General features: G+C 35.0%; 1 protein-coding gene across 1 annotated transcript; it reads right to left on the bottom strand.

The window, feature by feature from the left end:
* Positions 1-4,574: 4,574 nt before the first annotated feature.
* On the bottom strand, positions 4,575-9,397 carry LOC112015547 (protein SUPPRESSOR OF MAX2 1). Its single transcript, XM_024047953.2, has 3 exons — positions 7,568-9,397; positions 6,678-6,975; positions 4,575-6,557 (listed from the first exon to the last, which is right to left on the bottom strand). Exons 1-3 carry the CDS (start codon positions 8,806-8,808, stop codon positions 4,917-4,919), a joined length of 3,180 nt encoding a protein of 1,059 aa, XP_023903721.2. The 5' UTR covers positions 8,809-9,397; the 3' UTR covers positions 4,575-4,916.
* Positions 9,398-15,759: the final 6,362 nt, after the last annotated feature.

Genomic DNA, 15,759 nt, shown 5'->3' with positions numbered 1-15,759 from the left:
TATTAGAAAATACTACACAATATAACACCGGTAACATGTTAGAAAATGTGTGAAAGAAGTATGATTTAATTATAAAGTATATGAGAAAATATAAAAGGCAGAGATAGAAACATAAAGAATATATGAAATTATTGTGATTTAGCTTTAAAGGCCTACATCCATAACCAAAACTCCTTTTATGATTGTATCTTTACTATCAAACTCTATGTATTACAATATATTCATTGGAAGATATTTAATTGTTTATATAGGCTAAATCATAGACTAATCCAGAGTCACAATATTTGCACCATAAAATAGGATTAGTATTACTTTATTTGCATTCCAAAGAAGCGCGTCACTAATACCATATTAGGAAAAATAAAACATAGTTATAATATAAAGACTTGAATTCTAAAAAGCACTTGAAGTTACATATGAATTATATAATAAACTTTGACCTTGCCTAGCCCATATATCTGTAACGAAAAGTACCAATTTGTCACAACATCAATCCCTTTGAGAAGGGTAACCGAGTAAAGGAGGGTTGTTGTTGATGTATAATAAAAGAAGAAAGATCACCTTCATGCGTAGTAACAAAAATTGGAAAATAGACACAATATAGTTGGAACAATATTGTGAAGTCATAAATAGAACAAGTGTTGAAAAAATCATGACAACTTTAAATGAGAACACATGCAGGCGTGAAACTTAAGTGAGAGAGTCAATGAGCCTTACATTTTTGAATGTGAACTAGATAAGCCCTCGAAGCATCATAACTTTTTTTTTTTGGTGTCCTTACCTTCACTTTCTTTGTCAATTGTCCACGTTCAAAAGCCAAACCAAATGTCCTTCTATAGAAAGTAATGCATTAATGATGCCGCGTTGAAATTTAAGGGGTGGACGGCTACCTTGGCCTTGGAGAGCACGGCATGCAACAACATGATAGAGAGAGAGAAGATTGAGAAAAGGTGGTAATATTTTATCTTTGAAAGAATAAAAATGTAGTACTACAAATAACAGCAAGGCTACACTGTTACGAGTCTACGGGTGCTATAATTTTTATTATATTGTGCTTATAAACTAATATGTCACAAATCACGAGAAAACAATTTAAACATTTGTTATTGAGACAATTAAAACTCACCAATCACAATTATCGGCATCTCAATTTATAAGTTTTATATAATAAAATTTGTAGTAGTTTTATCTTTTTCATTCTTTCTTAATAATAAGAAAGATCTTGTGCATGTATATTTTAGGAGAGGTACTAGTCATCGAGCAAGTAAATAAAAGAGATTCGTTGTCTTTTGGTGGTGTGGTCCTGGTGAAACCATTTTATGCCATCTGGCTATGGGAATGCAAGGTGTATTTTTTATTCTGATAAGCTTAGTCAGTTTGACTGTGAAGTCAAAACTCTATATATATATATATATATGTATATATATGGCATGGCATGGCACTTGTTGGTCTGCTTCGTTTGTGTGAAGCATTCTCTAATCTCAATTACTTTTTCGTACCTTTCTTGAAATTGAATGGCTGAAACCATCCCAGTTCAAACCATTATTTTGTCTTTCAGATGAATAACGACGATTTTTGTTGTACATGCGATTGTTCTATTAAAATAACAATCTTGCTCGTAAAGGAGCAGAATCAAATATCCTTCTTTTATGATAAAATAATCAGGCATTGATTTATCCTCCTATCAATGAATAGGTTCAATCTAATCTTATATTTCAACTTTTCAACTTTTAATATAGCAAAAACTGTATTAATATTTTCAAGGATAATTAAACTCAACCATGTGATTTGTCGGTCAGTACAATCACATGATTGAATTCAATTAAAGAATAACCTAAAATACAAACTTAATTAATTTTACTAAAGTTTTACCAAATGAGTAAAACTCAAATTACGATCACTTAGTTTTTTACTATATAATTAGGAAAATATTTGAAGTTGTAATACAAATGGTTGAATTTAATTACAATTTTACATTTTGATACTAATGATTAGTGTTTAGTGATGGATTAATAAGAAAGTTTATGAAAATTGATGACTTATTTACTAAAGAATAATAATGGATAATGATTGGATTAAGGTGAATTGAGCAAATTAAGAGTTATTTTTACTTTCTCCTTGATTGCGGTGCATTTGTAGTTAGGAGTGTTCATAGTGTAATGTGACTGTTGTTAGCAGATGATTTTACGTTTTACCACTTCTTATGGTTTCTTAAAACCCTCCACCAAGCCACACCATGGAATGGTGGTTGGCCAACAGCAAAGAGACAATTTTATGTGCTTGTTGCGATGCGGCTTAGTCGGTACAGTCAAATAACAACTGGAATGACTACATTGGCTTGAAGCACGACTAAAGTTCAATGACATCAGCCAAGAATCGAGGATCAAGAACAGAGGTCAATCATTGATTGCTCGATTTTTAAAATCCATAGTCGACATTTGAACCCTGAATATCAATTTCAAAGAAACAATGGTCAAGCCAGAATTGATTCGCAACCACAAAAGTCTATCTACTTAGCTCAATTTCAAGTCAACAAATGAACATTCCTAGTTGCCGTGTTTCCCAAAAAAAAAAGAGAGACTAATTAAGTAATGTCCCTCATCAATATAATTTTTATTAATTTAATGAAAAATAAAAGAGTTTAGTAAAAATTTGAATGTTCTATTAAATATTTAAATTACAAAGGTGGTAGATAAAAGTAATTTCCCTTACACATTGACATGTAATTGTTGGAAGTGGGGGGAGACAGGACAGATAGAGTGGAGGGTTGCCAAATGCCAACACTGGCTTTCAAAGTCAATAGATGCCATTCAACCGCCCCTTAATTGGAATGGCAGTCCAAAAATAAAAAGTGTCAAATACAATATACCCTCTGTAAAACTACTGGTTGGGACCTGTGTGAGCTTCCAAATTCTCTCTCACTCTCACTCTCCTCATGATGTTCTTTCTTCTCGAGACATGGGCCCCGTGGTAGTGAGTAGTACTATTATTATATAATATAATAAGATAGGAATCATTTTTATCTTTTCTTTTCTTATCCTATCTCTTGCTTCAGATGCTTGTACTCATTTTCTGCAGAGGTTTTTTTTTTTTTTTTTTTTTTTTTATTTACTACACCCTTGAGGGAAAGGAACATAGATGCTTGTACTCATTTTCTGCAGAGGTTTTTTTTTTTTTTTTTTTTTTTTATTTACTACACCCTTGAGGGAAAGGAACATAACTTCACTTCAATCAAATCAACAAGACTCTACGTGCTGAAAATACTGAAAAGCATGATCATAACACATCTTGTTGTTGAGATCAATGGCCTTCACCATCACTCGTGCGTTGCTTTGTCAGTTTTTACTCCCTTTTGTTCACTTAAATTTACTTCAACAAGTTACGTCTATGTGATATCCCAATAGTAAAATCTTGAATAAAAATAAAATTTTGACCTTAAGAATCCAAAGCTCAAGTTTTTTTCTTAACCCAATAATTAACGGCTATGATTATTTTATCTCAAAATTTGACAAAAATAGATAATGGATTAGGTCAAATTATGAAGTAATCTTAATCAAGAGAAGAAAATAGGAGTTAACCCAATTCATTAACTAAGACCAAATTCCGCTTTTATTGATTTGAGACTTCTGTAGAGTAAAAGAGAATGTGACCCAATCATTGGACTAGAAAAACAAATAAAAAAGATATACCTTATATTGTGGAGGAAAAAAAGAAAAAGTGCTGCCCTTAATTCTTTAAAACTTGAACAACAAATGAGAAATGTGTTTGCCTCTTAGAAAGCTCAAGATCTAGCTGAACACCGATTCCCATGCAGTGAGACGTATGCAGTTGCGTTGCATTGGATGCTAGCACCTTGTTTGGCTTGTTTCCAAACTCAACCCCCTCTAGATTTATGACACTCATACCCCTTGGCATCACCATCCACGTCTTTATGACCGAATCAGCTCCAAGATCAATTGGCAACCATTGATCTTTTCACCATCTTCCAAGAATTCGAGTCATTTGAAAACCATGTCAAACTAAATCACCTTAAATAAAATATTGGCACGTACTAACACAACACATTTTATGTGAGTACGTAGATATGACATGTCGTTTTCTCTCTTTCTTTCTAAAAAAATCTAATAACATATCCAATTTTTTAATATATTAAAATACTCGATTTTGTATAGAATACACTTTCTACTCACATATATATAACTTTATAACATATCGAAGTAGTTGATTATAAATTATAGACAATTTAATATGTCTCTCTCTCTTTCTAAAAAAATCTAATAACATATCCAATTTTTTAATATATTGAAATACTCGGTTTTGTATAGAATACACTTTCTACTAACATATATCTAACTTTATAACATATTGAAGTAGTTGATTATAAATGATAGACAATTTAATATGTTGGAAGATCAGATATGTCAGTAGTATTATTTTATTTTTATTTTTTAAAAAGGAAAAATATAGTGATACATAAACATACCAAAAGACAAGAATGCCCACTAATAAGTACTCCTATCACCTAATCTTTTAATTAAATATTAGACGCAAGATATATATAATGAAAAAGAAAAAAAAGAAAAAGAGGAATGCCTCATCTTATTAATCATCATCTATGTAATTAATTATGAATATGATAATAAAAATACTATAATTCTTTTAATATAATATATATATGAAGAAGAAAAACATAAAGAAATTAAATAATAAAGAGCCACAATATTGTCTGTCTTGTAGTTAAAAAGGCTCCGTCAAATCTATCATCAACGATACCCTCTTCTAAACTTCTAACGGCTTTTCTCTTTACCCATTTTAAACTTTCAACCGTTTACTCCCCCGCCAAATATTGCAGTATATTTACATCTCTATATCCAATACAAAAGTGGCAAACTACCTTGCCTCACAAGCCACATTATTCACAACCCCTTAGCCACCACCTTGACACTACTAGGAAGATAATCTGAATCCCCAAAGCTCCGGCTATCTGATTCGGTGTCAATTTCAAGCCTAACAACCATTGATGAATCATTAAGGCTATTGTTGGGAAGGCATGCCTTAAGCTGGTGAAAACTTGGAGCTAATGCTTTCTCTGTCCATTCTTCTAAACTTGTTCTTCCTAGCCATACCCCACTGGTAATCTTTTCCAGTGCCTCATCTTGTACTTCAATTGAAATTCCATCGCCTATGATGGTGGTGAATTTTTTATTGACGGAACTTGTGATGTTGCGGCGGATGGGGTTTAAGTTCACCGGCTTAAAGACAATTGTGTCATCGACAGCCTCAAGGAGTTCACGAGGTGCTGCTGAGGTCATGGGTATTCTTGTATTCGTATTGCTATTGAGGCCGTGCTCATATTCGTGATCAATTGTGAGATCACTTGAATTGTGTGAATTATCTGCCCTTTCATCCTCTACATTAGCAGCTTCATTTAGATCGAATGCTAAAGCAGAACTTGTGTCCTTCTTACTAGGCTTAGTTGGTCTGTCTTCGTCGTGTAGCCAATGGGCTCTTCGTTTTGCAGTCCTCGCACAAAGGGATAATCTTAGATGCCAACCTCCTCTTGCTAAACTGGCAAGCTTATCTTCATCAAGTGAAATTCCATTGGATAAGTATTTGAGATTATCTGGCAGCCAATTAGCAGTAAGAATGAAGATGACATTTCCGAGACTGATTTCACGTCCATGAGAATCAGCAAGCCGTCCTCTTTCCATTGCCCGTTTGATGCTCCCTCGGATTAGTGTATCTGCTTCATCAATGTCCTCGAGCATGATTACTGAAAAGGGATTCCTCCTAACTGCCTCTGCAATTCTATCCAGAGCTGTTTTACCACGGAAACTCAAGTCTGATTCCCCATCATCGCGTCGAGAACCAAGACAAATCATTATTGGATTGGACTCGGATACCAGTTCTGAAAGAGCTGAAGCCATCTTCTTCTTGCCAACCCTGTCGGGACCCGTAAATAATATCCACATGTCACCTCTTGATCCAGCACCACGTTGTTTTCCATTGCCCACTTTGCACTGGGTCACACTCGTAGCTAAAGCCGATGCTGCATCCTGCTGCCACCATACCTTCTCCATTAGACCCTTGACGAGCTTCTTGAATGAGTCAGCATCTAATGTGCTAAGCAGTTTATTGCTCTGCTTTTCATGCAAGTTGTTCTGTGATTCAGAAGACATGCAGCCCAAAAAGTCTTTGATGCGCTCTTTATGGACAGGGCTGGTATCACTGACCTTCGGTCGCCCAAGAATCAAGTCTGTCCTCACAGGACTGTCTGGTGGGGAAACTGCCCTCTCAGAGGGTTGAGTGGGCACTTGATTAGTGTTTGGCTGCAGGGTTTCCCCAAGAAGTCTGTTCATTTGTAATTTGGGTTGGAAAGATCGGCGAGCAATAACATTTGGATTGTACAAGCCTGCTATCGAGAGAGGTACAGGAGCAATTCTCTCAGAATTGAGATTGGGATGATGAAAACTAGGATGAAGACGAAAGCATGTATCAATCCATTTCTTCAGTAAATCTTGACTCCTCTGCTTTGAAATCAGTTCTTGGTCCTTGGGCTATAAAGATACAAATGAAGATTTGATTCATTTATATAGAAGTTCTATAATCACCCGTTAGAAAATAGAAAAGAAGAATCATGCTATTTGAGTTTGTGAATCAATTTGATCTAAATTTACCTGAGTCTGATCCGTTGTTTTGGCATCGTCATCATGGGCTTTAGCATTTTGCAACCACTGCGGCAGTTGAGGTCGAGCTGCTTCTGATTTAACTTCAGAAGATGATTTCTCAAACTCCTTGGGTAAAATTTTTGCTAGTTCTTGTTCATAATTCTGCATGCATTGTGGGCAACAACTTGTTCTTCGAGCAGGATCCAAATTCTCAGAGAGACGTCTTGGTGCAGTTGCTCCAGCTGTAAAGCCCTTCAATGGAGACAGAGACTCAACGGAGCTGCTGAGAATCCCATTGATGCCAAGCCTAATTGTCAAATATAACAGTAGTAAATAGACAGTACCAAATTAGGAAAGCAGTAACCACACGTTTGAAGCCCAAGTGAAGCACATTCAAAAGCAAAACATCATGAAGCCCTAAATATTGTTAATTCGAACAAGAACTATGCTTGTGCCGTATGAACTCATGTAAAATTTGTGGGATTTCCTCAGTAATTGGAGCCCCCCACCCACCCCCAAAAGAAAAAAAAATCCATCTATATCTCCAAATCAAGCAAATAGCTAGGCTGATATAGCATATAAATTTTAGATCATTACTAACTTTTTAAAGAATAATGGATTCTATAAACAGCAAATTTCAACACCACAGTAGCAGATAAGAGGGTGTTATGGCATGTGAAACTTTCTAACTCAATCAAACAAGTCATCCACGCCACGCAGTTAACCAAAATTTACAAACAAAACTAAGTGACAAACAATAATACAATCAAAATCCTTGAAAATAGAACTAAAAAAAAACCAACAGTCAAATGCCAAGCGAAAAAAAAAAGAAAAAATGATTCTATTATAATTGTAAGCATTATACTATAATCAAATCAAAAGAACACCACCAAAGATACCTCGGAAACATTCCCGGAATTGCTCTAGGAGCAATTGGCACTGCCTGAAGATCCCAATCATTTTCCATAGAAGGATGATAAACCTGGCACCTCAAATAAGTCTCACAAGTGGCAGTCCCAATCAACCAAACCCGCCCCCCACTCCCTTCTCCAAACCTCCCCAATAGCTTCCCCATCTCCGCCACCGCCGCACGCCCCACCTCCGAAACAACCTGTTGCTGCTGCTGCTGCTGCTGCAGCCCCGCACCAGGCCCTGCCCCCGCCACCCCGAAACTCACCGGTTGCTCAACCATCCATTTCAAATCACCCAAATTAACAATAACGCCACCACCAGAACCCGAATTCGCAACCCGGGTGTCAACCAAATCGCCCAATTCTTTAACTTTAGCAGGTATTTGCGCTCTATCCGAAGAAAACTCCTTGTCCCAATGGATCACCTGAGCATTTTTCAATGCCCCATCACCCAATTCCTTATTCTCAATCCTCCTCAGTAGCTCTTTCACCACCGCCTCCGGCTCCGACTCGCCGACCAATACCGGGTTCCTCTTCTTGCTCCTCAGCAAAATATCGACAAGCCGTTTCACCTCCTCGCCTCTCTGATGTCCCAATTGGGCTGCACTCCCCTGCTGCTGCAGCCGTGGATTCAAGTACAGATTCCTATTTTGTGCAGTGGGTCCACCTCTAAATCCCAATCCAATAGGACCCGAGTTCGGAATCGAAGAAGCCGAAGGCGAAGGCGAATTCAGAGACTGCTCAATTGTGGCCTTAACGGCCGGGCTCGAAAAGCTAGCTTCTCGCATAACTCGACTCACACTTGGGTCGTCGAGAATCGATATAATCAGCTGCTCGAGCTCGACTTTCACCGCGAGAAGCGGCTGCTGCTGCTGCTCGGGGCAGCCACGCCGCTGATGCGCCTGCGCTCGCTTCAGCGCCGCCATAAGAGCATTCGAGATTGGCGGCTCGATACCGGGGCTGAGGTTCTGGGCCGTGGGGAGCCGCTCGAGCGCGACGCTGAAGCAAAGCTCGAGAGCTCGGCACTGGAGCGGGTGCGAAGAATTGGGATGGGACTTGATACAAGCTTGGCGGAGATAGCCGGAGGGAGAGGCCAGAAGCGTCGCCGCCACATGTAGCGGCGTCGTTTGGCCGTGGTTCCGCCTGCCCGCCTCCGCGATCGAGTGGTTCAACACGCTCGCCGCCTCCGCCGTAAGGGTTTGCTGGATCGTACTCAATCCTGCTCTCATTTCCAACTACCCTTTTAACTAACAAAAAAATACAGTTATTTTTCTTCTTCTTCTTCTTCTTCTCCAAAACTTAAAATTTCTGGAATGAAAAAACTAATGTTATATTCACAACACAACCAAAACAAACAGGGTGTGAACTTGGGTTGGTAGAAAATGGACAAATTCGTGATTTTCAGGTTTTTTTTTTTCTTTTTCAAAAAAGCTAATAAAGCCTTTTTAGCTTTGGAGAGAGCTTTAAGAAAGCTTTTTCCTTAAAGGAATCTATTTATCTATGCTATGCAGCTATTGCTATTGCTATGCAATCTATGTAGCCTCTCTATATTTTTGCTTTGCTTTTTCGCTCTCTCTCTCTCTCTCATAAAAAGGACAGTGCAAGAGAGAAATTCAACGCGAAAAGGAAACATCAGATCCCCTCCTTCACACAAGAACAGCTTTCTCTTTCTTCTCTCTCTTTTGCCTACTACACTTTCTCTATCTCTATCTATCCATCTATCTGAAAATCAAAATAAGCAGCAAAATAAGGGTGCGCTATCAAAAGACAAAATACCCTACATCAAATGAAATGATGAAAGAAAAAAAAAATGGAGGGCGGTGAAAAAGAAAATATATATATATATATATATTAATTAATAATAATATTGGACCAGTCTTTGTCAAAAACACTACTTCTCCTATTAACCTAACAGTTACAAAGAGTGCAAAAAAATAAAAACACTATGTAAAAGTAAAAATTAGTTATGGTACAGAGGATGGGACCATAGGTGGGAAAATAAATGAAATTGTTTAGTGTTTTTTTTTTTTTTTTTTTATTTATTGAAGAGAGAGAGGAAAAGAGAATTTATGGAAAATAGAGTGTTGGACGTACTATCAGTTTGCGAGGATTTCTGGAAAATGCTTTCTGGGCAGAGAGAGCAATCTGCTCCCCTTTTTGTGTCGTTTTTTCTTTTATTACTTTTCACTTTTTTTAATTTTTAATTTAATTTTTTTATTTTTTGTAATTTCTCTTGTCTCCATGTGTGTTAGAAATAATGGAAAGAAGAGAGGAGAGAGAGAGAGAGATTCAAAGAGTGGACATTACTTACTACGGTACTTTTTTTCTCTCTCTTTTTTGTAAGTCTTGGACTATGGATTGACCGCCTTTATTATTCTCCTCTCTCATTTATTTTGCATTAGTATTTCTATTTCACACTGTGTGTGAAGAAGGGGAGGGTAACACATGATCACGCGCTTACCATACGTGTGTTGCCATACTTTTACTACACTCTCCATTATGAAAAAATTATTAAATATTAACTTCTTGAAACTCCTATGAGATAAAAAAAAAATATAAGTATTTGTGAATATGAGAATGAAGGGTCGGATTTAAGTTTTTAAAAGTGAGATTTAATTAAAACATTTAACTTATTAAATCTCTAATGTTAATCAAAAAGAAAATTGTTTATTTTTTTTTTTTTTTACTTATGTATTACAATATTTTAAAATCTCACTTTTTTTTTTTCAAACTAAAAGCATACTTTAGTCCGCTTTAAACATAACTCAAAAACTTACAAGTGTAAGCAATGTAGGTGACGCGCTTGGATTTGGCGTGGGGAGACAGTGAAAACTGATGATCTTTTTAATCTCTCTTAATTCTTGCCTTTCAACCAATTTTCTGCTTTTCACACGCAATCGCTGCACTGCAAAGGTATCGCACGGCTTTCACCTTTTCATACTTCACACTTTCTCTCTCTCACTGTCTCTCTATCTCTCTAACTTTTTAACTTTATAATTATCGCTTTCTCTATCTAGTTTTCGTGTGCAATTTTTGTCACATTAACACCACCACAGAATCTGGGCACCCCTGGATTTTGTTGAGCCAGATTAATTAATCACTTATTATTATTATTATTATCTCTAATTCGAAACATTTAAATCCCATTTATAATAATAACAATAACAATATGGTTGATCATTGTGTATACTATTGTACCATAACTTGTTTCAATTTTTCACACCCCTATAGACTATAGTTCATTCAAGTTGAGAGACCAGGGTACTTTGCAATTTGCATGTGCTCCCTCTTAAATGAATGATAGGAAATTTATGTGGAAGTTTCATGACAAAAAGTGAGCCAAACACGGTTCATTTAAACTTTTGCAATAATGATTCTAATTCGGAAAACTTTCCAAGTTTGTGTGCTCAACCAAAACCACCAATAACTCTAGATTTTTTGTAATTCAAAATAAAGGACCATCATGATCTTCTTTTAGGTTAAAAGGTTAAATTGAATAAGTATGCTTTCTTTCTTTTCTTTTTCTTTTTTTCTCTCATTATATTGTTTTTTAGGGACTTGGTTTTTTCAAAAGAAACTATAAATTCCTTTTTTTTATTGTGTTATTTCTCTAAGTCTAAATCATAGTACAATGCAAATTGCTATCACAATTTCTTCGCAAGAAAATAAATTAGTGATTGTGGTACCACACTTAAAATCACAACTTTGCTAACAACTCGCCCATGTGGCGAGTAGTGGTTGGTGGAGGAGTGTCTTTACATAGACCCACCATCACCCTTTCACTAACCACAACTCGCCACATAAATAAATTATGGGTAAAATTGTAATTTTGAATGTGGAACTAAAATCTTTCAAAATAAAGAAGATCTTTTTCCCTTGTTTGTTTATTTTTTTTTTTCTTTCGACTTTTTTTTTTCTTGGTTCTTATTAGATTTGAAAGAACAGTGTTCATTAAATGCCTTGACAATGGTACGATCCCACCCATCACAAGAGACAACCGCCCAATAAAGAGTGTAGCTCAACTTGTCCATGGACCAAACTGCTTTGAGGTTGGGATTAATTAATTGACTACGACCTTTTCAATTTTATTCGTCATCAATGGCTCGTCCCATCTAATCAGAAAACCATGTTCTTTCTTTCTCAAAAAAAAAAAAAAAAAAAAAAAAAAAAGAAGGAAAACCATGTTCGGTTGTGTTTGATTCCCGTAAAATATTTTTTGAAAAATAGTTTATTTTTTGAAAATACTATTTTCGGAAAAGAAAAATATTTTCAAGTGTTTTATTGCATAATGAAAATTATTGTTGAAAATATTTTCATATGTTTGGTTCTATTCTGAAAATGCTATTTTCCTACACATTTTTCATATTTTCTCAGCTATTTTCTTAACATCCAAACAAATTATTATTACAAAAAATTTCAAAATCACAGCAAACTCTGTCAATCAAAAGCAGAAACAAAACCAAAGAAAAAAAATATCAAATCTAGGTTCGATCGGGTTTTGGGTTCTGGGTTCAATCGGCATGGTGCTACTTGCGACGAGTTCTGGGTTCACCGGTGCGAATGCTATGGGTCCTGGGTTCATGGCAAGATTGCACGGCAGAGGCGAGATCGAGCGAAGGTGATCGAAGGCGAGATTGACGCGGTGCGATCAAAGGCGAGATCAGCGCAGTGCTCGGGGTTCGCTGGCGACATCTCCGACGTGATATGGGCTCCTCTTCTTCCTCTTATGCTCTCTCTCTCTCTCTCTCTCTCTCTCTCTCTCTCTCTCTGTTTTCCAAAAAACGTTATTTGAAGTGAAAATAAAAAGGGAAATTTATTTCACCCTTGACTCACGGTTAACTGAAAAAGATTTTTGGAAAATTGATTTTCCATGTGCAGCCAAACACCCGAAATTACAAAAAAGCATTTCTGGAAGTGGTTTTCACCCAAAACAAATGCAGCCTTAAAAGGAAAACAAAATAAAATGTATTAAAGGAGGTGGACCATCTCAAGACTCTTATAGTTCAAAAGGTGTATCATAATATTTTTAAGAAAAAATTAACGGATTTTATAAGGGTATTAATTTTAAAAATATTTTAAAAAAATTTTCATTAGAAAAAAAAATTATTCTTACAAACTTTTTATCTTTTAATAAAAATAGTATTAAAAATCAAAATTTTTCTAAAATAGTCTATTAACAAATGCCTTTAAGATATTCAAACCCTATTTTTAATAAAGTCATTCATTTTTCAAATCTTCTCTTCCTCTAATTATCAAGGGGAAAAAGAAAGAAAGAGGAAAGTGTTCCATGAGTTCAAATCATGTCTTAAAAATTGAATTGAACTAATTGATCAATCTAAAATTATCACAAGTTTGCTTTGAAAAATCTAAAATTATTGTTAAAAGGCAATTTAAAGCACATAATTATTTGAACCACAAATCAAGCATCCGAGTCCCTGAACCATTCCTTTCTTTAATTTGTGTTGCCAAATCCCATTGAAAATGATTGAAATCACAAGGATGGTGGTGGCAACACTCATGAATCTCTGTGTCATAATATTTTTAAGAAAAAATTAATGAATTTCATAAGGGTATTAATTTTAAAAAAAAATTTATTAGAAAAAAAAATACAAATTATTCTTACAACTTTTTATATTTTTCATAAAAATGGTATCAAAAATCAAAAAAATTCTAAAATAGTCTATTAACAAATGCCCTTAAGACATCCAAACCCTATTTTTAATAAAGTCATTCATTGTTCAAATATTCTCTCCCTCTAATTATCAAGGGGAAAAAAAAAACCGGGAAAGTGGTCCATGAGTTCAAATCATGTCTTTAAAAATTGGATTGAACTAATTGATCAATCTAAAACTATCACAAGTTTGCTTTGAAAAATCTAAAATTATCATTAAAAGGCAATTTAAAGCACATAATTATTTGAACCACAAATCAAGCATCCGAGTCCTTGAACCATTCCTTTCTTTAATTTGTGTTGCCAAATCCCATTGATAACGATTGAAATCACAAGGATGGTGGTGGCAACACTCATGAATCTCTGTATCATAATATTATTAAGAAAAAATTAACGAATTTCATAAGGGTATTAATTTTAAAAAAAAAATTAGAAAATTTTTATTAGAAAAAAAAATACGAATTATTCTTACAACTTTTTATTTTTTTTCATAAAAATGTTATCAAAAATCAAAAAATTACTAAAATAGTCTATTAACAAATGCCCTTAAGACATCCAAACCCTATTTTTAATAAAGTCATTCATTGTTCAAATATTCTCTCCCTTTAATTATCAAGGAAAAAAAAAGGGGAAAGTGGTCCATGAGTTCAAATCATGTCTTTAAAAATTGGATTGAACTAATTGATCAATCTAAAATTATCACAAGTTTGGTTTTTAAAATCTAAAATCATCGTTAAAAGGCAATTTAAAGCACATAATTATTTGAACCACAAATCAAGCATTTGAGTCCCCAAACCATTCCTTATTTTAATTTGCGTTGCCAAATCCCATTGAAAACGATTGAAATCACAAGGATGGTGGTGGCAACACTCATGAATCTCTCCCCTCCCCCCCCCCCCCCCTAACAACCTCAAGCCACACCTTTTTTGCTCTTTGCAACTAAAGAAATTAAATAATTGTTGTTGTTGAAACGATATGGGCCATGGAGCCCTTTGCTGTATGATGAATTAAAAGAATTGTATCGATGCTACTATTTGTATTTGGCTTTAACTTTTAACCTCTCCCTTTTTCCAATTCTTTTAGTGGTTCATATTTTAAAATATTGGTTCAAACCTCGAACCTCTCCTGAGGCCATTTTATTAGCCACGTCATCTTTAAGGTATTAGGTGAGCATTATGTCAACCACTTAAAGCAAGTTCCGCCATTGAGATGATGCCAAGGACGAAAACAAAACGACCAGTTCAAAACTTTTAAAGATACAATGACCAAAACAAAAACACCCCCCCAAATATGAATGTTTTTTCTACAGTTGATAGAAATTCAAAAACAAATATGGATGATATATAACCTTTGGTATGAATGGATTCTCCAAAATAAAACTTTTTTATGAATGTTTTATATGTATCTAATTATAAGTAATCTTAAATACATTCTGTAAGTTATTAGTATATCCTTTAAGTGAATGAACATAAAGTATTATTGTTCATATTGTTAACTTATCATTTCTCTTTTTTAGTTTTTTTTTTTCTATTTTTATTTTTATTTTTTAAAAGTACATTATGGATTTTGTGTTTGTAATTATATAGTAATATCTAATTTTAAGAGCTATCTTAAGTAAGCTAATTTTCTTAATTTACCATTCTAGCTAAGGTTGAATAGCTAAATGACTAATACGTTGGTTGGCCTAGTGATAAGGGATTGAGTCAACATATCTCAGCATGGGTTTGAGTTCCCTTACTAACAGCTTGTTGTAGTTCCTTATACCTCCTTATATGCCCACTTGCAAGCTGCTCACCCCATTATAGAGAAGTTACACTAGTCTCTCCTTCTAACCATTTTTTCTTTACCAAAAAATAGCAAAATTGGTTGCGGCACAATAAAGACGATTTATTTTTATATATTTTTGGAGGCAAGAGGACAAAATTCAAACCTTGATCACATATCATCCCGGTTAGTTTTTGGCAAGTTTTGGAACCAAATTGCCAGCTTCATCATCAATAATCATGATTAATTTAAAAGGAGAGGGGGGCTCCAAATTAGAAAAAGTAATGAAGTGCCCAAACCCCAAATGATTATCCATTGTCAATATAAAAATGCAAGGAGGATATGATAGCATGAAAAATGTTCTGTTTAGGTGCAACTTTTTGGGATTCCTAACTTTATATTACAGCACACTACTTTTTGTGAAAGGAGCAGAGAGTCGCTCACAGATACAAAAATCATCATCATCATATTCCCTTTTGGTTACGCACGCCCTCTCTTCAACTCTCCTTTTTTATCTTTTCTTCCCTTGCCTTTTACGCGTTTTTCGAGTCCTCTTTCAACTGCTCTGCTTCGACCTTTTTACACTTCTTGTGTCTCTTTTCCACGGCCTTGTGCTTCCCAACTCCACTCTTATTATCTCTCCTCATAATTCTCGAGACACGTTTCAAATTTCACAATTTGCTGACTCATGCAATGAACTTTTTTTTTTTTTATCTAAATAGACACAGAATTTTTTATTAATTAC

The sequence above is a fragment of the Quercus suber genome, unplaced genomic scaffold (assembly GCF_002906115.3).
Source record: "Quercus suber isolate HL8 unplaced genomic scaffold, Cork oak 2.0 scaffold_1105, whole genome shotgun sequence".
Classification (NCBI taxonomy): domain Eukaryota; kingdom Viridiplantae; phylum Streptophyta; class Magnoliopsida; order Fagales; family Fagaceae; genus Quercus; species Quercus suber.
This window is presented reverse-complemented; position numbering and strand designations above follow the sequence as displayed.